The sequence below is a fragment of the Gorilla gorilla genome, chromosome 3 (genome assembly GCF_029281585.2).
Source record: "Gorilla gorilla gorilla isolate KB3781 chromosome 3, NHGRI_mGorGor1-v2.1_pri, whole genome shotgun sequence".
In the NCBI taxonomy this organism is placed as follows: Eukaryota; Metazoa; Chordata; class Mammalia; order Primates; family Hominidae; genus Gorilla; species Gorilla gorilla.
In genome coordinates this window covers 167,451,408-167,475,769 of record NC_073227.2, presented here as the reverse complement: position 1 = coordinate 167,475,769, position 24,362 = coordinate 167,451,408, and the positions used below count along the sequence as shown (strand labels likewise).

General features: G+C 34.3%; 1 protein-coding gene across 3 annotated transcripts in view; it reads left to right on the top strand.

Moving 5' to 3' along the window:
- The window catches only part of SLC10A7 (solute carrier family 10 member 7), a 268,772-nt gene that overhangs the window by 78,631 nt on the left and 165,779 nt on the right, over window positions 1-24,362 (top strand). For 2 of the 3 annotated variants that reach the window (XM_055384110.2, XM_031010511.3), the window contains exon 5: window positions 1,645-1,683. In XM_055384110.2, the coding sequence (XP_055240085.1) occupies window positions 1,645-1,683 (39 nt within the window). Of the gene's footprint in view, window positions 1-1,644; window positions 1,684-4,021; window positions 4,967-24,362 lie in introns of those variants that run through there. The other variant, XM_031010508.3, reaches the window with a different exon arrangement.

Below are 24,362 nucleotides of genomic sequence, written 5' to 3'. Positions count from 1 at the left end.
TGTCATATATAGTTATTTTACTTTGACTTCTGAGTCTTTTTTCCTCGAATGATTCTATGTTTCCTCAAATGCTAGACAAGACCACTAGTTATTGAGTAAAAGGTTAGTGAAAGGGGCTTGAAAGAAATGAATTCAGAAGAGACAGGCTCAAAGGGGAAGACCTCCTTCCTTTACTAAAAGGAAGTAATTCTGTTTTAAGCACAAAATAGGATCTAAATATAAAAACTGCTTGTGGGAAAGGTACATTTTTTGTAGGAAGGAGGACCAGTGTTCCCTGTTGGTGTCACCACAACTAATTTATTTATACCCTTTTACTTATTTTTCCCCATACATAAAACTTTTTCCTGGAATCATCCATAATGGAATTCCAGGAAGATGTGTTAAATATATTGCTATAGTTTACAATTGTCATCTGTAATGTTTTATTTAGCTGATTTTCTTTTTTTCACTGCTCCCTGTACAACACAGAACACCATATGCCATTGTCCCTGTCAGGAAGCAAAGGTTTCCCTGGTCTGTGCCTGTGCCTATGTTTATGCCACAGAGGAGCTGTGGTCCGGTGCCATCTTTTATTGATAGGGCCAGCAAAGGAGAAATCTAATGAAATTATCAAAGCTTTGAATTAATTATGAACTGGAATAGGAGAGCTAAGCTCTCTGGAGCCGAGGATCTCATTACCCATTCACTCTCATTGCATCCTCTTCTGGAGCAGAAGGCATTTTCAGCTACAGCTCTTAGCCTGGCTTTGGACTTTATTCAAACTTACTAAACTGACATACTCTTTTTACTACAGTGTGGCTGCTAATGTCCACGATGATTAATTTAATTCTGCTCTGGATATGCAGGAGATGTAAATAGGTTCTCTCTACCCCTTTTATTATTTTTTCTTTCTTATTTTCTTTTTATCAAATTGGATGTTATACAAGTTTTTTCCTTTTTGGGTAATGTGAGAAGCTTGTAGGACTCTGGTATAGCTTCATTGAATATAGTGATTAAATTAAAATTAAGAGCTATATTACGTCTGCTATGTATTCCATGGATATTTAGGTAAGCAGAGAGTCAAATATTTTTTCTTTGAATTTTGAACACCAAATTGGAGCTTTTCTTGCTTTTCTTTACCTTAGAATTAATGGTACAGCAATAACTTTCCTGATCTCATATTTCTAATGTGTGTTGTATAGAAACAGATCTTACCTTGTGATTGTAGCTGATAAGACTTGTGCCACTGACAGGGAGCAATTAATGTTTGTCTTACAATTCTGTTTTTCCTTCTTCCAATAATATACATTTTTAAACAAATAAGTCAACCTCTGATTGTTTTAAATTTAGTAGGAAAATCAATAGCAACATGGTCTCAATTTAGTATTGGCAATGATTCTTTTGGTACTGTCGTATAGGTTCAAGGCATGACAAGCGTTTTCTACCTGCTTTTGAGACCCATTATTTATGAATTCCTAAGCTGTAGCTCATCTGTCTTAGTAAACTACAGGCCACTGGCAATTTTTATAAGCAGTGACTAACTTTGCTTTATAGAGTCAATGTTTTAAGGTTTTGAATAGTGGGGGAGGGGAGAACGATAATCTTTGCCTTTATTATTATTATTTATTTTCAATGAGTTTTTTCCCCTATTTATTTTCTTCATAGGCAGCTGCAATATTTAATTCAGCCTTTGGAAGTTTCTTGGTAAGTAAACATAGTTTAACTTGTCTATTACAACTTTTGCTGTGATATTGTGTATATGAAAGATTTAGTAAAAGCTGGATTTCTTCTACTCTTTGGTTAAATATAAAAGTTGTTGAATCTTTTCATGTGCCAGTATCCATACCCTGAAGAAAATTAGTTAATGAATAAAGCAAATGTTCTCTTACAATATATTTTGGAGGTTCGGGTTTTAAAATTCCATTTAATGAATTCAAGGAATCAATTAAAACACTATGTGTCTCCTTATAGAGGTTATGTCAATATATTGATCATTTAATGAGGTCTTTTAGATTATTATTATTTTGTATCATGGGACTGAGGATTTTGAAAAGGAAACATGACCCAGCTGGTCAGAAAGGGAATGCTAATTTACTTGTTGACATGCCATTTATTTTGTACATTTCACTGTCAAAGAAGCTACTGGCTTGGATGCTTCTGAGAAATCTGTGAAAAAAAATTTGAAAGGAAGATATGACTAATGAGTAATTTGCAAGTAAATGTTGTATATATATATATATATATATATATATAAAGATTCAAAAGTAGTTCAGTTTACATAAGTGGAACCAATATAAGGATGTTGTTTTAGCATTTTTAATCATTATTTTTAAATAAATGATGTAACAGAGGCTTGATTTGTGTTATGAAAGACTGAGAAACTAAATTTTCTGTTGATTTAATTTTTTTGTGCCTTAAAACTTTGTTAAATTCCTGAAGTTAATTATCATATTGTATTTTTGGGGGCATAACTCATTAGCAGATATGTAGTGCAGTGATTTACAAATAATTGAGAGTAAAATCAGTGATGTATAAACTAGTTCATGAGTCTAGGTAAAATATCAATTACCTCTGTTTAAAATGCTCTGTTAATTATTATTGTATGTATTTAAATGTAGTTAAAGCTTTTAAACATGTTGTTACATAGTGTTAATTCTACATAGTGCTACACAGCTTTTAGTGTCACATAGCCTTACAGAGTTTATAATGATGTAGCATCTGCAAAATATATGCATAGCTTATATCCTATTTTTATAGAGCCAGTAATGTTTTTTGTGATGCTGTATTACTTCTGGGTTTTAGACAATAAAGTCTGTTTAACAAAAATAATCTCTCGGATTGCTTAGTTTAGACTCAGTAATATTTTAAGTCATTATTTCATGAGTCCAAGTATTATTCTATATGTTGTCACAATTGTTTAATAGAATAATATCTGTAAAACATGAACTTTCTGGAAGCCAGTTCTTGCACATGATTTGGCACCATACACATCCACTATCAAAACAGCTTCTTAAGTTGGGTCTCTTATTCTTTCGGATGTCTAGACTTTGAGAAAATAAAGTTGACACAATTGTCTGAGTGACTAAAACAAAATACACGATTCCTTTGTTAGAGAACAAGCTTGCTAAGTATAGTTTGAGACATGCACTGACTATATGAACGTATCATATTTTTTCTACCAGGCCCACTTGTTTGGTAAGGTCTAGTGAAGTACAACTTGTTCTCGTGGTTCTTTGGGATTTGTATTGTGCTCTTTCACTCCTAAGAAGCTGTGCATTCTCACTTCTTAGTCTTGCTCTTTTTCTTTTCTTCACTTTTCTTTCTTACCCTAATTCAGTTAATTGATCAAAAGTATTTATTGATTTCCTGCTACACAGAAGTAGTTTTCTAGTGTCAGTGAAGAATGCAAAGAAATACAAGGTGGGTCCCACTAGGTTGTGGAGATGACATGTAGAAAAAGCAATGCAATGTAAAAGTTAACAAGCCATATGAAAGATGTTACTAGAGATATATGATTGTCAAATAAATGGCACAGACAATATGCACTCTAAATTCAAAGGTCTGACAGAAGTGATTGCTCTGAGCTGGGCCTTGAGGTATGGGTAGGACTTAACTGGTAAAGGAGAGAGGAGAGGAAATGGCATGAGCAATGGCAGACAGGCAGAAGCATTGTTTTACTTTTTTTATTCCCCTTCCTTTCCCTGCTTTTTCTTTCATAAAGTTGAAAATTACCAGAGAGAGTTTGAGAGTGAAAATTATGATTAGGTATGTTTTGCTCCAGTGTTATAAGAGAAATAATTCTATATGTTTTTTTCCTCTCTTCACCATAGTTACAACAACCTAGGATTATGAAACATGTGTAAACTGTATCAGTTAGAATTAGGTTTGGCTTAACAGAAAAAAAAACAATAGTGACTTATACAAGATTAAGATTTATTTCTCTATTACATAACATTTGAAGGGAGCTGTCCAAGTATGGTATAGTGGCTTCATGGTCTCATCATGGGCCAAGACTCTTATCTCTCTCCTCCACCATCTGCAGCATGCAGTTTTCTTCTTCAAGCCTGCCTCATGATCCAAGATAGCTGCTGGAGCCCCAGCCAGAACATCTGGATAGCAAGGTAAAGTAGTGGGAATAGAAAAGAGAGCTCCCTACTCCAGCCTGGGTGAAAGAGCGAGACTCTGTCTCAAAAAAAAAAAAAAAAAAAAAACAAAAAGAAAAGAAAAGAAAAAAGACCCCCCTAAAACCTGAGTCTTCTTTCTTTGAACAGCATTCCTGGAATTCTAACACAATACCAGCACTTCTTATTGCAGAACTCAGTCACATGATCACTCCTAGCCACTGAAGTTGGGAAATATGGCAATTTACTGCAAGCTAAAAATTAGATTTCTGTTACTAAGAAAGAAGAGGAAAATAGATATTGAGACAGCTAGTACATTCTACGTGTGAGCAATATACAACAATTATTAAAGGTTTGAAGAAAGAGATTCATCTCAGTTAAATGACATGAGAAGGCTTCAGGGAGAAATTGGTGCTTGAGTTGGGATTAGGAAGAAGATTTATTTTAGAGGAGTGAAATTCCAAATTGTAAACTTTATATTTTTATTTTATTATTCTTAAAGGATGATACTTGTTACAGCTATTTGTGAATTTTCTCTATAAATGGAAAATATCCACCTGTTCTTAAAATTTAGGATTATGGGTAGTAGTATGGTTTCTGGAGCCAGACTGGGTTTGAATTCTTACTTGACTGACTACTAGCCTAATTATATAAGCTTCCCTGTATATAAAATGAGGCAATGATAGCGCTTAAACTGTAGACTTGTGGGATAATCTATATAAAATGTTTATATGATGTGATAAGAAATAACTTTGAGCTAAACTTTAGATCTAGGTTTTTATTGAAGCTCTGTCATGAATGTTTGTGGGTGTGACTATGGATATCCATGAAATAAGGAAATTGGTTATCTCTGACTAAGCTTGGCAAGATCTAAAATACCCTGATCCAATGATTATTCTCTGATTGTGAGTGACCATTCCTGTGGTTTAAATATAATGCAATCTGAAAAGGGTATTTATTTCAGATTACCTTAAAACTTTGAATGAAAAGCTTTTATTAAAAGAGTTTTTGAAGAAAGAACTCTGAGGGCATTTTTGTTGATTTTCAGGCATCTGGGTATACTAAATAAAATACTGTACATATTTATACTACTTTAATGTCCCAGGTCTAATTTAAACAGTGTTTTTAGGAACTAATTATTATAGAACGCTGTTTTTGTTGTTGTTGATGTTATTGTTTTTAATGTATCTAGGCTGGTAATAACTAATGATAGGTGAATTCAATTTACATAAATTTGAGACCAAGAAAATATTTTAAAATCATGCCATGGAGGATTGCTTTAAGTTAAGCAGTTAATGTCATTATCTCCTCCTCTCATTTAAATTGTTCAGTTTATAATAATTGTGGAGCATAGTAAGTGATTTGAGATTTCTCTGTTAATGAGATTTTAATAAAATTTGATAGTTGAGCACCCTGAATAACTAAAATGCTATTAAAATTTATGTATATACGTGTATATATTTCGACTTCAAATTCAGGCAACTCACATGTTGCTCCTCATCAAAAGGTTTTAGTTTTTAAAAAATAGATACTGACATCTTTTGGGAAAATTCTAATTGAAATTTTTTTTCTTTAATTTCAAAAGATTCAATTGTGTTGAAAACAAATTCACCAAACTAAATTTAGATCATTTGATTTGTTAGAACTTAGCATTTTTGATTTGGAGGCTGAATTCAGTGTTTCCATGTCTCTAAGAATTATAGGTTAAAGTTTAAAAGGAACATTTAGAACTTTGCTATTTTTAGACTCCTCAGCCTATTTTATTATTTTTGGTAACTCCTAATCTTAAAGGGAAATGCTAATGAGTGACAAGCTGATCATGCCAAACTGGGTTTTTAATAATGATGTTATAAACATTAGAACACTTCATGGCAACATAGATGTACTAATAAGAATTTCAGAAACAGCATCAAAGAGTCAGAAAGTTAAATCATCCTTGTAAATTCAAAACATCTAGTCTAAAAAAGATCTGTACGAGTCACTGATTACTTTCTAACTCTCTTCATTTAAAGTGTCAAGAAATGAGTTTCTTTCACATAATTTTTCTCTTTTAAAATACTCATTGCTGGAACTAGCAGAAGCTATTCTAAGATTAACAATTTTCTTTTCATGCCAGATCAAAGATTAAAAGGAACTCCTTGCCTTGGGCTGAAAAACTAGCCAGTTTATATTTTTCTTCCCTTACCCAATTGTTCTGTCTTCTCTCTGCTTTGGCTGGTTCTCGGTTACTACCCTGCTTTGTAGAAAAATTTGAATAGTTAACTGATTGTTATTATAGCTGCTGAAAGAAAAGAAATCCCAAACACAAATGCCATGTTTTAATAATAATAACTTATGCCATGTTTTAATAATAATAACTTGTGACATGTTTATCACCTTCTTGTAATTTTTCCTTTCCTGTACAATGATACATGCCTGTTTTATTGTTTTTGGTGACTCCTGATCTTAAAAGGAAACCCTAGTGAATGACAAAGATGATCATGCCAAATTGAGTTTCCAACTATGCTATAAAACATTAGAGAAATTCCTGGTAACATAAATGTAAGAATTTCTGAAATATTTAAAATGGTTAAAGAGGAAACACCATTATCTTTGTTACTCATTGATTGCTGTGGGACAATGCTTTTTAAAAACTAGATCAAGAATCTCAAATGTTACACAAAGAGGCTTAAAGGTGGTACTAGATAAGATTCAATTGTTAATTTGGTTTGCTTTCACCTAAGTCTAGGATGTATTTAGTTTATGGTTTATGGGGTCTCTTATTTTGTACAGTATTGAAGACTATGCTGAATTTGTGTGTGTGTGCATGTGCTTAATTTTCTTAAAATTTTAATCAACCCAAATTATTCACTTGGGATCTTAGTTTTACCTCAAAAGTTCATGGCTTGTTCATAAAAAAGTTTTTATTTTCATTAAACTTAAATGCCAGAACAAACAAACGACTTAATATTTAAGCAGTTTCAGTACCATCTTATAGATGCTGTTTCAAGTTCATCTTTTAGTGGGAAGAACTGGATAAAACCAAGATTTTAAATGGCCCATCCTGGGTGTTAAAATTAATAACTGTGTTCAGATGAATGGAAGTTGGTTTCCACCTTTGCACAATGCAACCCGTCATCATGCTATGCATTTCATTTGATCATCACCTGTTTGAGCAAGTGAACATCATAAAAGCTGGATTGCTGAGAACAGACTACTTTTGTTTTAATAATACCATTGGTTCAATTAGCAGGTAGCACAACATAGGAAAATAGGATAGAAAATCAACACACATATACTCAGAGTCCATTAGATTCAAGGCATTTTTTGAGATACTGAAGCAAATACACAAAGCATAAATATGGGGAAGAAATAATAAAATATTTAAGAAAGAGAGAAGACAGGAAGGAGGACTGTCTTCAATGCAGTGCTTTCCAGCATTCAGGCATCATTATAGCTTTTGCCATGTCAGCATACTGTTTGTTAAATAAGACTCACATTTTCAATTTAAATTCATTTCAAGCCAAAACTTTACATCAACACTATAAATAAAGAACTATCTTGTCATGAATAGAAGGTAACTGAAATTAAGTCAATGGAAAAAAAAAGCTACTATTAATTTGTAGCTAACCTCTGCTGCTTATTCAAGGCTCTGAATCTGATGCCTGCCCTTCTTTTAATAAAAGGTGAAATTAGCACCAGCACCAAACAAAGCACTTTCTCCTTCTGCAATCCAAAGGATTGAAAGAGAGTTGAAAAGACAGTAAGTTGCATTACTAATTCTCTGTGCACATGTGCTTTGAGTCATCTTGTTTTCATTTATACTTTGGGAAACACTGTTCTCTGAGGTCACTTCTCAATCACGCCATCAAAGAAGTGAATTAAAATTATTTGGAGAAGTCAAATGAAGAAACCCCTAGAATCAGGGACTCTGGCAACCTGAACATGTTTGCGTTTCTTTCACTAGATCATTTTTTACATGACACCTCTCTAGAAAAACAGTGATGTGTGTGCCAAAGTGACAAACATATTTGCAGAGTTAAAAATACGCTATAATGCTCCAGTCAAGAAGACCCAGTGATAGCTCTATGTGGGTTTGTTTTTAAAACAAACTCTTATCTGAAGTACAATCATTGTAAATAAAAAATGGTCTTTGTTACTTAATAAAAATGTATAGGATCTGTACCTATTCCATTTTAGCAGCATAATGTTCTATGCTGTCTGGCAGGACTTGTGTAGCAAGTAAATGCATTAGTCACCGTGATCATTTTTCTTGCAAATTTGTGACACAGATTTAATTATAGGAATGACCAGCAACTTACAAATCTAATTTTGGTGGAGGCTGAAGCAACTTTTTTTTTTTTTATTTTAATAATGATGGATTTTTTTTAAAGCAATGATTTCATTACCATTTGAAGAAATCTACTGGTGTAGAACTAGCCAATTGACTGGAGTTATTTTATTACCCTTTAACAAATGCCATGTACTTTCATTTTAATTTTTATTAATTTTTGAAACATCATCAGTCCCAAACTGGGAAAGTATTTGCTTCTATACTCATTTGAGTAAAAATAAATAAATATAAATTATTCTGGTTCAGGATGTTTGTAAAGGATCTCCTCAGAAAGATGATCCTAGCAATTGTTTAAAATAAAAATTAAATTTCCTTAATTTGAATGCAGCCTACTACAGAACTGCTTAGTTTATGATCTTTAGTAGGAGATGCTTATTAACTACTAATTGATGATAATGTGGCAAATAGTTCTTATTTCTTTGTTTCTTTTTCCTTCAAACTAAAAATTTTGTATGGTTAATCTATTTGTTGAGCTAATATTTTGGGGTTCTGGCATAATAGTGTGGTGAGCCAAACGATTAAGATTCCTGCCTTCATCTACATTACAGATTCTTAAAGTGAGAATATCAAGTCCTAATTGTGTGTGTGGTGGGGAGAGACTGTTGGAGTAAATAATGTTAAATATTTTCTTAGAACTTTTTTAAAGTTTTGTTCCATTATTAATATACCTCATTGACTGAGACCCCACTACCATTCCAAAATAAATCTGGCCATGTGGAGAGAAGCAGGAGGAAAACAGAGCATGCATAAACTGTATAAACTTGGTTCTATCAGCCAAAGAGAATCTTCCCTTTAATTGTTGGTCCCTGTGATGAAAGCAGTGTTAGACCTCCAAACTTCATCATGGACTTAGGATTTCAAGTAAACAATTTAGCGTTTCTAAAAAACAATAATCTGTATTTTTGGAAATGGCAGATTTAGTTTGAAATAAAAAAATCATTTTTTAAGCCTAGATTTACTGGATGTTGCTGTTTGATTTTAACTTTTAAAATGAAACATTTGTGGACTTCCTACTGTATGCTCAGTTCTGGGCCAGCTTCTAGAACTGAAAAAATAATTAAAAAAAAAAAAAGATTCTTGCCCTCAATTTGCTTAAAATTCCTGGATTTAAATGCTGTTTTTCCTAGTGTGATACCACAGACATCCTAATTCTGAATCGCCTCCAGGTAACTGCACCATACAGTTTGAGAAACACCTATTTTACTATAAAACTTCAAGTAGGTGGGCGTGGTGGCTCATGCCTATAATCCCAGGACTTTGGGAGGCCGAGGCTAGTGGATCACGAGGTCAGGAGTTCGAGACCAGCCTGACCAACATAGTGAAACCCTGTCTCTACTAAAAATACAAAAATTAGCCAGGCATGGTGGCGCATGCCTGTAATCCCAGCTACTCAGGAGACTGAGGCAGGAGAATCCCTTGGACCCAGGAGGTGGAGGTTGCAGTGAGCAGAGATCGCGCCACTGCACTCCAGCCTGGGCGACAGAGCGAGACTCCATCTCAAAACAAAAACAAAAACAAAAAATAAAAACAACTTCACGTAATGCAGTAGGTTATCATCTCAATTATTGCTTTTTAAAACTGCTACTTTTTGTTACAACTCCAAAGAAAACTGGATTTTTATCATAAGGTTTGTATCTACCAATTTAGATGTTTTGAAAGTGCAATTTATCAGATACCAGATTCAATTTTTAAATATACCAAAAGCTGACTTAGAAAGATACTTTACCACGTATAATTTACTTTGTGGGGACAATGTGTTAAAAAATAACTTTCAAAAAGCTGCTGTAATTTTAATATGTTTAATATGTAATATGTTTAATATGTTTATTATGAAAAATACAGATAGAATCACCTAGCTATAACGAATCAGCATTTTGGTCTATGTCCTGTGTGTTACGTAGATGTAGTTAAAAAACTGATATTACGTTGTATAGACAATCTTATTTTCTGCTTTTTCCCTTTATGTATGTGAGTATTTTCTCATATTCTTATTTCTACTCTGATAACTTGATTTTGTTTTATATAATGTATAATATAATCTATAATTTTTTTTGGATAGAGTATTTATTCTTTCGCTATTATTTTTTAAAAACTGCCACAACATTTTTGTACATAAATATTTGCAGTTGTCCCTTTTCATTATCTTTTAAGGATAATCTAAATGGGTAAAATGCTGCATACTTTAAAATATTCTTGATATTGCTAAACTATCCCCTGGAAATGTTGAACCAATTTATCATCTTTATTTTTTTGAGACAGGGTTTGGCTCTGTCACCCAGGATGAAGTTCAGTGGCATGATCATAGCTCACTGCAGCCTGAACTCCTGGGCACAAGAGATCCTCCCACCTCAACTGGGACTAGAGGCATGCACCACCTTGCCTGGCTAATTTTTTTATTTTTGTAGAGATGGGATCTCGCTATGTTGCCTAGGCTGGTGTTGAACTCCTGAGCTCAAGCTATCCTCCCACCTCAGCCTTGAAAAGTGCTGGGATTGTAGGCATGAACCTCCACAGCCAGCCCTCAATTTATCATCTTACCAGAGTATACAGAAATATTTATTTCCCTCTGTCCTCATCAATTCTGGGTATTGTTTTTTTTTCTAAAAAAGCTTTAGCAAACTGATATTTTATCTTAATTATAATTTTTTGATTGAGAAGTTGATCTTGTATCTGTTTATTGATCATTTGAAATTATTCTATTATAAATTATCTGTTCATATCTTTTGCTTATGTTTCTTATTGAGATGGTTACTTTGGTTTCAAAGAGCCAGAGAATATGTACCGGGCATGGTAGCATGTGCCTGTAATCCCAGCTACTCGGGAGGCTGAGGCAGGAGAATCACTTGAACCCAGGAGGCAGAGGTTGCAGTGAGCTGAGATCACGCGACTGCACTCCAGCCTGGGCGACAGAGTGAGACTCCGTCTCAAAAAAAAAAAAAAAAAAAAGCTAGAGAATATGAATATTATATGTCTTGCAAAAATTTTTCTCTGTCTTTAGCCTTCTAATTTTTGTTTTGTGTGTATATGGGTGAGGGGGGGTGATTTTTTATTGACAAATTCAGATTTTTTTTTGAGACAGAGTCTCGCTCTGTCACCCACGCTGGAGTGCAGTGGCGTGTTCTCGGCTCACTGCAAGCTCCGCCTCCCGAGTTCACGCTATTCTCCTGCCTCAGCCTCCCGAGTAGCTGGGACTACAGGCGCGTACCACCACGCCCGGCTAATTTTTTGTATTTTACTAGAAATGCGGTTTCACCATGTTGGCCAGGATGGTCTTGATCTCCTGACCTCGTGATCTGCCCACCTTGGCCTCCCAAAGTTCTGGGATTACAGGCATGAGCTACCGCGGCCGGTTTATTGAGGTATAATTTCTATACAGAAAAATCTATGCATTTCAGAGGTATAGTTCTGTCAGTTTTGACAAATGTATGCAGTCACATAGCAACCATCTCAATCAAGATAATATTCCCATCACCTGGAAAGTTTCTTCTTGCCCTTTGGAGTCAATTTCCTCCCTTATCCTCAGTCTCTGGCAGCCACTGATTTTTTTTCCTTTCTCTATACTTTTGCCTTTTTCTAGAAAGTCATCTAAATGGAATCACACGATATATGCTTTTTGAGTACGGCGTCTATCACTTAGAATACACTTTTGTGATTCATCTATGTTGTATATATCAGTGGTTAATTTCTTTTTATTGCTAAGTAGTAATAAATTTTTAATAAATTTACCAGTTGATGAACTGGTTGTTTCCTGGATGATAATTATAAATAAAGTTGCTATAAATATTTGTGTACAGGTTCTTGTATAGATATATGTTTTTATTTCTCTTGGGAAAATATTTATGCTGAGTCATATAGTGAGTATATTTTAACATTATAAGAAACCACCAAACTCTTTCCCAAAGTGATTGTACCATTTTACATTCCTAGCAGGATTGTATAAGTAGTCCAGTTACTCCACAACCTTGCCAGCCCTTGACATTCGCAATATTTTTTATTTTAGCCATTCTAATAGGTGTGTAGCGGTATGTCATCAAAGCTTTAATTTGTATTTCTCTAGCGGCTAATGATGTTGGACATTTTTTATGTGCTTATTTGCCATCCGTATATCTTTGGTGGCCTGTGTGTTCAAATCTCTTGCCCATCTTATTTATTAGGTTGTTTTCTTATAATTAGGTGCAAGTTTTTAAGTATGTTTTGGACACCAGTCATTTATCAGACATATATTTTGTAAGTGATTTTTTTTCCAGTCTGTAGCTTATCTTTTCATTTTCTTAACAGTAATTTTCAAATAACAGAAGTTCAAAATTTTTGATAAATCTAGTTTGTCTTTTTTTTTCTTTTATGACTCAGGCTTTTTGTATCCTATATAAGAAATCCTTGTTTGTCACAAATATTTTTCTCCTATGTTTTCTTCTATAAGTTTTAGTTTTTGTTTTTACATTTAGTCTTGTGACCCATTTTGAATTAATGTTTGTGTATAGTTTAGTGTATTGGTTGGTGTTCATTACTTTTCGTGTGGTTCTAGAGTTGTAAGGTTTATGTGTCTGTCACATTTGTCCATTTTTTCCTTTATGGATTTTTTCATTGCCTTTATATGTATGAAGCTTTTTCCTATCACAATGTCAGGTAAAAATTCATGTGTATTTTCTTTTAGTTTTATAATCAAGATGAATATTTAATACTGTGTATGTTGAAAAGCAAAGCCCATCATATAGGGTTTTATAAAAAGAAATAATAGATTGAAAGTGCTTCACCTGATTATCGTGTCACTTGTTAAAGAAGTCAATTTCTGTTTGTTGCTTTCACCACTGTGTTTTTTTGCCCTGTAAATCCAGCCTCATAGTGTTATTCTCACATCTACATATTGATATATATGCCTGTCCCCGAAAATAATTGGATCAGTATTCATGACTGTTAAAAATTGCTTTTCTATCTTAGGATATCACACATGACATTAACGCAATTACTTAAGATAAAATTGTTTATTCAAAATGTGAAATGGGGATGGACATAAAAGAATAAGGGAAAATTATAGAAACTTCATTTTTATATCAATTTCATTTACAAATGTTCACACAAATTAATAGTAAAATATTCTTATTTGGAGGATTATGAACCAAGGTGAATAACTTTCTTAGAGTAATTTAAGATAATGGAGGACTTTATAAAAATAAAATTCATAATCTTAAGAGCCTTGATAAACTTGATTTTAACTTTTGGTAATTGAACGAGCTGCACTGATCAGGGGAAAAAAATTCTACTAATATAAACTTGGTATTTTGGAAATTAGAAAGTCAAAGCACCACAAATCTTCTAGACTATGAGTAACTAGAGTAACTACTGTTATCTAGAGTAACATTGATTCATATTCTATGTGTCCGGGGATGGTTATACTCTGAGCTTATAGCTTTCTTTTTTGCTAGAACCCTACACTTGTTTACTTTTCCTGAGTAGCTTTTTTTGGTGATATTTTTAATAAGTAGAATAATTAAAATGTTCACCGTGTTTATAGTTTTACCTTATAACAGTAGTTGGTGTACAGTTCAAGATTTGTAGTTTGGTTTTTTTATTATTCAGCCAGTTCTCTTGTAAGCAGTTATTTTCTGCAGTGTTCCTAGGTTTTCACTTGAAAGCTTAAGTTAATATTTTTATCCATTGATTTTGGAGGGATATGTTTATTAACATTATTGTGCTTTTGGTAATTTCTAAGAGCCAGGGCAATGAATCCTATCTTCTTCGTTGTCATCCGCACAATGTTGTAAGATAAACTATTATCACATATAGCTTTTATGTGTCACTCCTATGCCCTAATGTCTATAGTGGCTCTTAATTACCCACTACCTAATTGGCCATTCAGGGATCCTCCGAGTGTGGCCCTATTGTCTCTCTCTCCCCGCCCATCCAGTGTCTTTCATTCCCATGTTAACTGTTGATCCACCCTTCACCCTCTCCTGTTTGTTAAATCCAGTTTAACTATTTTTTTTTTTCTTTTATGGCTCAGGCATTTTGTATCCTATCTAAGAAATCCTTGTTTGTCACAAAGATTTTTCCCCTATGTTTTCTCCTATGTTTTTGTTTTTACATTTAGTCCTGTGATCCATTTTGAATGAATTTTTTTGTATAGTTCAGTGTATTAGTTGGGGTTTGTTACTTTGCATATGGTTATAGAATTTTAAAGTTTTTATGTATGTCACGTTTGTCCATTTTTTCCTTTATGGATTTTTTTTCATTGCCTTTATACTTATAAAGCATCCTCTAACACTTGGACCTTTTTCTGCTCCCACCTCTTTGCTTGCACTGTTCCCATCCATTCTATTATCCTAGCTGTCCTTCAAAACCTATCTCAAAAGCAATTTCTCCAGCTTTCCTTTTCTGGTTATTTAGCTTTTGGAATGGGTTTCCATCTAGATTGTAATGGGTTACTATAGATTGTAACTGGTTAGTGTAGTTAATTTGAAATTCTGATCTTCTCTCCCATCTCTGGCACTTCTTATTCTTGTTAGCCTGCTATTTTTCTTTCCATAAAATAATGTCTTCCAACATAGTATATAATTTGTCATTTATTACGTTAATTGACTGTCTTTCCCTATTCAAATGAAAGCTCCATGAAGGCAGGTGTTTGTTTTCCTTTGGTTGTTTCACTACTCTATCTATCTTCAATATTTATAGTACTTGGCACAAAGTAAGCTTTCAAAAAATATTAGATGAATAGACAGAAATCACCCAATGAATGCTATTTTAATCTCTCTTCTTCATTTATCTGATTGTAAAATATCTTGTATATCATATGCACTTAAAATGTATGCTAATTATCATAATTGTATGTTGAATTCGTTTGACAAAAATCCCATCTTTTTGTCATCTGTTTTGACCATAATTGGTCATCTGTCTACCAAATTTTTCTTTACCACATTAAAATTATTTTAAATTCCAAGCTCTTAAATCTCAATAAAACTTGCTGTAGCCATAAGAAATTTATATTGCCTTATATTCACAGTGTTGATTTGGAATGGAAGTGGAAATTCATCCCCACATCTAAGTTTGATATTTAGTAATTTATAAGATTTTTTTTCTACTAAAGAAGAAAATCCTGTGAAGTAGATTAGGGCAGATTATCCCTGTATAATAGGTTACCAAACCCATATGCTATTTTCATTGAAATAATTGATTTTAAATATCAGGAAGTTTTACATGGAAAATGGCTACAAGTGTGATTACTACAAATATTTAAATAGCTAGAGATGTGTAAATAAAAGGATGTAATAAGTGATTTCTATTATATAGCATTGTAGAGAATGATTTCACTATTGGTATTAAAGGAAAGTATTTTTTAAATTAAAGTTTATTTTTTATCTACTTGTGAAATACATACTTTAATCAAATTGACAAGTGAAAGTTAAATTTCTAGACAGTGCATGAAAAGAAACTGTACAGTATCCTAAAGAAGAAGTAAAAATATAAGTATGAAAAAGAACCAATTCAATGGTGTATAAAGACTAGATCAAATCCATGTCTGAGAGGCATTAGAAGTCCTTAGAAAATAAAAAAAATAAAAAAAAAAGAGCCAAGGTGAGAATGACAAACCAGATAGCTTGAACTTGCAATATCATATGACAGCAGATGCAAGCTAATGTGGTTTGCTGTTTAGAAGCATCATGTTACAGCCCTCTGCACTTGAGTTTGATGAGTTCATAATTCAGAATATTGCTTTGACTTTTTGGTCTTATCATCTTGTCAGCGGTTAAAATTTGTTAAATGAGATATAGAAAATAATAAAGATGTGACTTGGGCTGGAGAAGCTTTGGAGAGTGCTATCTATCTCCATGTAATGGAGAAGAGACAGACTTTTAAGAAACTAAAGGAAGGATAGTTACTCAAATGATTTTTTAATGGGAAAGTTGGTGGTTTTTGTTTGTTTGTTTGTTTGTTTTTGAGTTAGGGTCTTGTTTCATTGCCAAAGCTGGAGTGCAGTGTGGTAGGATCACAGCTCACTGCAGCCTCAACCTCCCAGGCTCAAGCTATCCTCTCACCTCAGCCTCTCAAGTAGCTTGGACTACAGGCATGCGCCACCATGCCCAGCTAATTTTTTTTTAAATTTTTTGTAGAGACTGAGTCTCACTTTGTTGCCAAGGCTGGTTCTTGATCACCTGGGCTCAAGCAATTCTCCTGCCTCAACCTCCTAAAGTGCTGGGATTACAGGTATGAGCCATTGCACCTGGCTCCATTTTTTAAATAATAACCTAAAAAATACATTAACATCTGTATTTTTGAGAACAGCCTAACAAGCCATTCAGAATACCTGATCAGTAGCTACCGAGGTATGCAAATGAAGAGCAGGACAGATTTGTCAATCTTTTCAATAATTAAAATCAGTAATAGGAAAGATTATTTCTAGTGTACCAAAGAAAGTAGGTTAAATGTTTCTTTTTCTCTTTTCTTCATTTATTTCTACCTTTTTAAACCAAAGAGGAAACAATGAGTAGAGATCATGGAAACAGTATATAAACATAGAGGCTTCTGCCTTTTGCCCTTTAATTCACAGATATTTTTCCTCAAAGATGGTTGAATCCTGATTCCATATCACTAGATGTCTCTGTAGAATTTTGGGTCTATATCTTGTGTAGTTTCCAGCCAAACAACTGTTGAAGTCAAAAGGTTAAATTTCCAGCTTAAAAAAAATTGAATAAAAACTCCTACCAGTGCAAACCAATGTTAAAAAAAAAGTTTTAAGCTTGTAACACTAGAAAACATCCAGATTAAGAAGAATACTTTTCTTTCTTTTGTGTGCGTGTGTCACCCAGGGTGGTGTGCAGTGGCACTATCACAACCCACTGTAACTTCTGCCTCCCCGGCTCAAGTGATCCTCCCATCTCAGCCTCCTGAGTAGCTGGAATCACAGGCGTGCAACACCATGCCCAGCTAATTTTTTGTTTTAATTTTTTATAGAAACAGGGTTTTGCCGTGTTACCCAAGCTGGTCTACAATCCTTAGTTCTGAAACAAATCTTCCATCATGTCTGGCCACTTTTCAGATTCCATCAACTTAGTGCCATAATCAGTAAGAATTTTCTAAAGACAGAAATAGCATACACTAATAAAAATCTCAGATAACATTGTGCATCTTTGTCTTACTTTTCCTAATTGTCCCTGACTGTTCATTTTCCTATGAGACTGCTAAATAGTGAGTCACCAAAACATATGTTTTGTTATATGTTTATTTTGTTTGTTTTTTGAGACGGAGTCTCACTCTGTCACCCAGGCTGGAGTGCAGTGGAGCGATCTTGGCTCACTGCAACCTCTGCCTCCCAGGTTGAAGCGATTCTCCTGCCTCAGCCTCCTGAGTAGCTGGGATTACAGCGCATACCACCATGCCCAGCTAATTTTTGTATTTTTTAATAGAGACGGGGTTTCACCATATTAGCCAGGATGGTCTCCATCTCCTGACCTCGTGATCTGCCCACCTCAGCCTCCCGAAGTGCTGGGATTACAGGTGTGAGCCACCGCACAAATGGCCTGTTATATGTTTTTAAAAATACAAACTAGAAAGAAAAGTTTTTCTTCTTTTTATTTACTTATTTAATTTATTTTTTGTAGAGATGGGGTTTTGCTATATTGTCTAGACTGGTCTTGAATTCCTAAGCTCAAGTGATCCTTTCACCTTGGCCTCCCAAAGTGTTGGGATTACAGACGTGAGCCACAGCACCTGGCCTAAGTTTTTCTTCATAAAGAAGGAGAGGTTGGGTGCCACATAGTCCTTAAAGAAGTTTTTCTTTCTCTACTGGAAATCACTCAATACCTCACAGATCTGAGAGCTCTTTCTTTGGCTTTGACGGTAGCATGATGTCGCTCGCTGAACCGTTTCTAGTAATATTACTTTTTTCATTGTCTATTGGAATCGTCCCACATTTTTAAGATCCTGAGCACCTGATTGTCAGGAAAAAGTGGCATATACTTTGAAAGTTTGTGATGGTTCTGTTTAGAAACTAATTTTGTGGCTCTACCTTGCAGGAATAGACTCACATTAATCATACTCACATAATGATACTTAAGACAGATTGCCAATTTACTAATTGTGAATGGAAAAAATAATTTGAGAGACCTTTAGACACTTGGCTTGATGCATTCTCTCTTCATGGTTAAATTCACAAGAGAAAGTATTTTACTAAGGAGTTTATTTGGTGAGAATGGGATTAGAGGAAGCAGAGGTAGGGAGGTAATTCTCAAGTGTGATTCTATCAGGCTATTGGAAATGGATGTGTCTGGCTCACCTGCAAGGGTACACTGCCCTTGGAAACAGACATGTCCATCATTTGGACCAGCGATCTTCTTTCCTAGGTAGTTCTTAGATAGGTATTCTTAATCATTGCTTTTAGGTTTGTTTTCTCTATTTCCATTGCTGGCTGGTTTCCCCTTTTTTATTGACCCACCATACTTTAAAGTCCTGCTGACATTGACAGCATTCTCATGTTTTAAGGTGATTTTGCATGTTTTTACCGTAAAGGTATTTCTTTTATTTTCAAGTTCAGGAAGAGGGAGGTACTTTAGTATTTCCATTTTGTATCGTCTATAGTTGCGCTGACCAATATGGTGTCCACAAGCCACATGTGGCTATTTAAAATTCAATTAATGAAAATTAAATGAAGTTAAACTTTTCTATTCCTCAGTCACACTAGCCACATTTTAGGTATCCAACAGACACATGTGACTGGTGACTCCTGCTTTGGACAGTGCAGAGTGTTGAACATTTTCATCATTGCTCTACTGGAGAGCGCTGGTGAAAGATATTTAATAAACAAATTATTTTGCAATTATATATTTAATTAGTTTAATTATAAACTATATTACATTTTATACATTTTAATATAATTTGATGTCTATTCTTATATGTCTTTATTTTTGTATGTTTCTTTCAGGTAATAGTCCAACTTCCCATTCCAGTCTTCTCTAGTGAATTCAAAGGCAATCACATACACATGTTCAGCTTGTCAGGGATCTGTTGTTAAGATACTAGTTAGTTAAGTATCCAGCACTTAAACATTTTTCTTATTGAAAAGTGCTCATGATTTTTATTTGCATTTTTCCTTTAGTTTACTGAGAGGACTATTTACTTTAGGGTATTAGAAAAAACCCTGGTGCACAGCCAGAACTTTTTTAATGATTAAATTAAAATTTACATAATTATGACATTTCATCATGGTAGATTGCTTTTCTTTTTCAACACTATACTATTCTGACAAATTAATAATACTCTTTCAGAAATGCTGACAGTGCCAGGAAAATAAATACAACTTCATATGTGTAAGAAATGTTTTTTGGAAAATAGTATAATGTTGTAGCTAGAAATGCCTGAGCCTGAAACTCAGTTCATTTTCAGAGTCTCAAATATGGTTTTATATTTAACTCATGGTTTCTTCTGTTTTTTTGTTTTTGTTTTTGTTTTTGTTTTTTTCTGAGATGGAGTCTCGCTCTGTCACCCAGGCTACAGTGCAGTAGCCCGATCTTGGCTCAGTGCAACCTCTGTCTCCTGGGTTCAAGCCATTTTCCTACCTCAGCCTCCTGAGTAGCTGGGATTACAGGCGGCCGCCACCACGCCTAGCTAATTTTTGCATTTTTATAGAGATGGGATCTCACCACATTGGCCAGGCTGGTCTCTAACTCCTGACCTCAGGTGGTCCGCCTGCCTTGGCTTCCTAAAGTGCTGGGATTACAGGCGTAAGCCACCGTGCCCAGCCCTTATTCTGTATTTAACAATGATTCTCAGACAAGAATGGTGGCTCACATTTGTAATCCCAGCATTTTGGGAGGTTGAGGCAAGTGGATCATTGGAGCCCAGGAGTTTGAGACCAGCTTGGGCAACACAGCAAGACCCTGTCTCTACAAAAAATTAAAAAATTGGCCAGATGTGGTGTTGCCCGCTTGTAGTCCCAGCTACTCTGGAGGCTGAGGTGGGAGAACCATTTGAGCCTGTGAGTTCTAGGCTGCAGTGAGCCGTGATTCTGCCACTGTACTCCAGCCTGGACAACAGAGGGAGATCTTGTCTCTATTTAAAACAAAAACAAACAAAACCCAACTGTTCTCATGGGACTATAACATTTTTAAAAAATCTGCTTTAACATTCTTCACAGTTCAAAGATGGTTTTTTGTAAGGTAGGTCTTTCTTACATGGTTGGTTGACTGACTAGGCCAGTGATTTTCTAACATTTAGATTCCCCTGATAAGTAAAACTTCAAAATAAATTTTGGCAGATGCCTAATGTTTTCAATTCTTTATTTTCTAAATGGAATTACCATTTGTTATTGTCATCATTTCATGGAAGGAATGGGCATTTAAACATAAAACTCACAAGGCTATATTTCAGAATAACTGGAATAAATGTATGATATTCATATTACGTTCTTCTTATTTTTCCCATTTATTCCTTTAGGGCTATTGAGTAGCACTAAACCTAAGCTCTTCACTGTTGAAATTACCAATCATTGTTAGTTGGGTTTCTTTTTCTTCATTGATCTTTTTTACCACCTCTCTTTGGTGTTTTAAATTACAATTTTGATGTAGATTTTATGCTTTTAGTCAGGCAAAGACTGTCTCTAGGCAAGGAAATCCTATCATATAATTAGGAAACATTTGACAAATCCAAAGTTTGACAGGTGATGGTGATTTATCAAAAAGTTATTCAACACTTTTAACCATACCAACTATTATTGTAATTTTCATTTGTCTAATTCATACTCTAAATTTGCCCAAGTTATACTCTGTAGGGACTAAGAAGAAATAGAACTGAAGGAAGAAGGAATCAAAGCAATACAGAGAAAATGACTTGTTAAATAGACCTAGGAGTTAGTTGCAAAAGAAATTTATTTTCAGGTTAGGTTAATTTAGCTCACTTGATAAGAACTTAGAATTTTAGCAAAAAAAAATTTATACAGTTTGGAAAAATGCATTTTTTAGGGTGACATTTAGAAATATGTATATAATTTTTGCTTGTGAAATTTTCTATGTGCTTAATGGACTTGTGAAAGAACTTTTTATACATATTTATTCATCTATATTTTTATACACAATTGTTCTTATCATTAGAAAAGGTCACTTGTTATTTAATACTTTGAAGGTAATGCTTTCAATGTAGCTGCTGGGAGGAATAAAAATATGTCAACAGGTCCAAATCCTACTCTCAGAGAATTTACACTATATTAATTAGTACATATGAAAGGACGTGTAAAGATTGGCTAAAATATGGGCGGTTGGGAAGACCTCCCAAAATAGATGGCATGAGAAGCAGCTTTGCAGAACAGGTAGAATTTAGGAAAATAATGACATTCATTTCAGACTAAGAGGACCTTATTATTGTTGATTCTCTAGGAAACAATCTAAGTAGGATTATCTTAAGATGAGTTATAATATTAGCACATTGTAGACAAAATACAATATCATCCAAAATAATAATCCGAAAGAGACAAGTAATACATATAAGAAAATCAGGTCTAATGTTTGTCATAGCTGGATTTCTGCAAGAAAGGTATGTTTGACATGAGAAGTCTGCAAGTTCATTTATTAAACTTTTTAGTTAAGTTTTATACACAGTTAAACTATAGTAATGTTCTTTTTAGGTAAATGTTATACTCTCTCTTTCTAAATATCAATCTTTACTTCTGTTGAAAAAGAGTTTTTCTTCTAAATAAGTAAAGACTTAATTTACTCCTATCAATATTATTGACATCATAGCAGAGCCCTAATAAATTTGGCCTATGGTATGGCCTCTAAATTATGTTCTATGAAATGCAAGAATTAAAGGAAAAGACTGATGTTTCATAGATCCCCTAAAATATTATACATTATTGGAGACAGTTATACCATATGGGAAAAATTTCTTTTTTTGTACTTTTATTCTCCCTATTTATATACCTGTACCTTTCCTAGAGCGTTTTATTTCTCCATTTTCAAAGATAAATTAGATCTTGATCTATTATTATTTTGACTTTGTATGCTTGGCTCCTTTCAATACTGAAAGCTATTTATTAACTTCATGTTGTACATATATCATTGAAGTCAGCTGAGTTACATTCAGTTTGGTGATGAAGAATATAAGATACAATTTCTGTTTAAGAGAGTGTAATCAAAGAAAGGAGACATGCCTAAGTAAAACACTCAGAGAAAGAAACACAAGACAAAATATAATTAAGTGCTGAAATGTGTGATATCATCAATTAAAAAAGAGAGGACACAGTAGGTTAAAGTGATCAGGAAAGGATGGTGGTGAATGTTAAGTGTGAAGATCTTGAAAATTGAGAACAGCCCAAGTGGAGAAGGTCAACCTGAGAGAGGATGTGGCCCAGTAAGGGCAGGGACCATGCCTGTTATGCTCACTGTTATATCTCTCTGTATATAAATGTAATGGCAAATACGGTACCTGGTACAGAGTAGATGATCAACATATAAAAAATAAATGAATGAATGGTCAGTTGCAGGCAAGAAAGTGAAAAGAGGGGCATTTACTGGAGTAAGCCCATTCTTGGTGGCTGGTGGAAATTAGGTGAGACAGTATTATAGAGAGCCTGAGTGAGAGCCTCAACTTGGACTTGATACCATGTGAGGCATTGCTGAAGAGTTTTCAAGGAGTATATCATGGACAAAGTGCTATATTGGGAGAAATGGCCTGGTAGCAATGTGTTTGTTGGTAAGTTGGTGAGGGAAAGATGCTGTGTAGAGTATTCTGAGCCCAGATGAACAATAATGAACACTTTGGCTAGAGCTTTTCGATTGTCTTACAAATAAAGGACCACAAACACAAAAGAAAAAGGAAAAACTTTCTTAATCATTTATTCAATTATTTAGACAGTTAATATTAACCTAGTGACTACTGTATGCAGGGACCTGATACTGGAGGAGGAGTCTCTACCAAGTTTTGAGTTAGGGATACCTAACTAGGAGTACTGATAGAGATTAAATAAGATCAGATCTCTCAAATGCTTAGCAGAGTGGCCCATTAGCAAGCATTCATAAATGGTAAGTGCTACTATTATTATCGAGAGTATTTTACCCCAAAATTCTCTGTATAAGACTTTCTGAAGACCTTTTTCGTTTTTGAAGACAGGATCTTGCTCTGTCCCCCAGGCTGGAGTACAGTGGTGCAATTATATCTTACTGCAGCCTCAACCTCCAGGGCTCAAGCAATCCTCCCACCTCAGCCTTCCTAGTAGCTGGGACTACAGGTCTGCAATGCCACACTCAGCTAATTTTTAAAATTTTTGTGTACAGACAGAATCTTGCTATGTTGCCTAGGCTGGTCTTCAACTCTCAGCCTCAAGCAATCCTCCTGCCTCAGCCCCTCAAAGTGCTGGGATTACAGGAATGAGCCACCGTGCCCAGCTGTTGAAACTTCTTATCTAGCCCCCAAATATGATATTTTCCTAAATCTCTGACCCCTAAAAAAAACAAAAGCAACATTTTTAAAATTAGAAACTTTGAAATGTATGCAGAGTAGACCAAATAATATTAATAAGCCTTGTGTACCTCTCAGCTTCTACAGATGTCAACTCAGCCCAGTCTTTTTTCCTCTACATTTCCATCCACTTTCTTCCTCTCAGGTATTATTTTGAAGCAAACTCTGGTGAACATATAATTTCAACATGAATCCCTAATAAGTACGTTTTTTAAGCATCACTATAATGGTGGTTTTTACTTAGATACTTGTACTGACCGAGTTTTTCATGAAAGCTACTGGAATATTATATGGTAAAAAGGCCAGGAAATTCAAGAAACATAAAGAGACTGGGGACTCAAAGATCTTAAGATTAATTGTTGCGAAGCATCATGAACAAAAACAGGAAATTTAGGTGAGAAAACCATTGTGAGATAAATAAACATTTCATTTGATATGTATTAGTGATGTGATGTCCAGAGGTAGATATAGTAGATAACTATTTTTTTTTC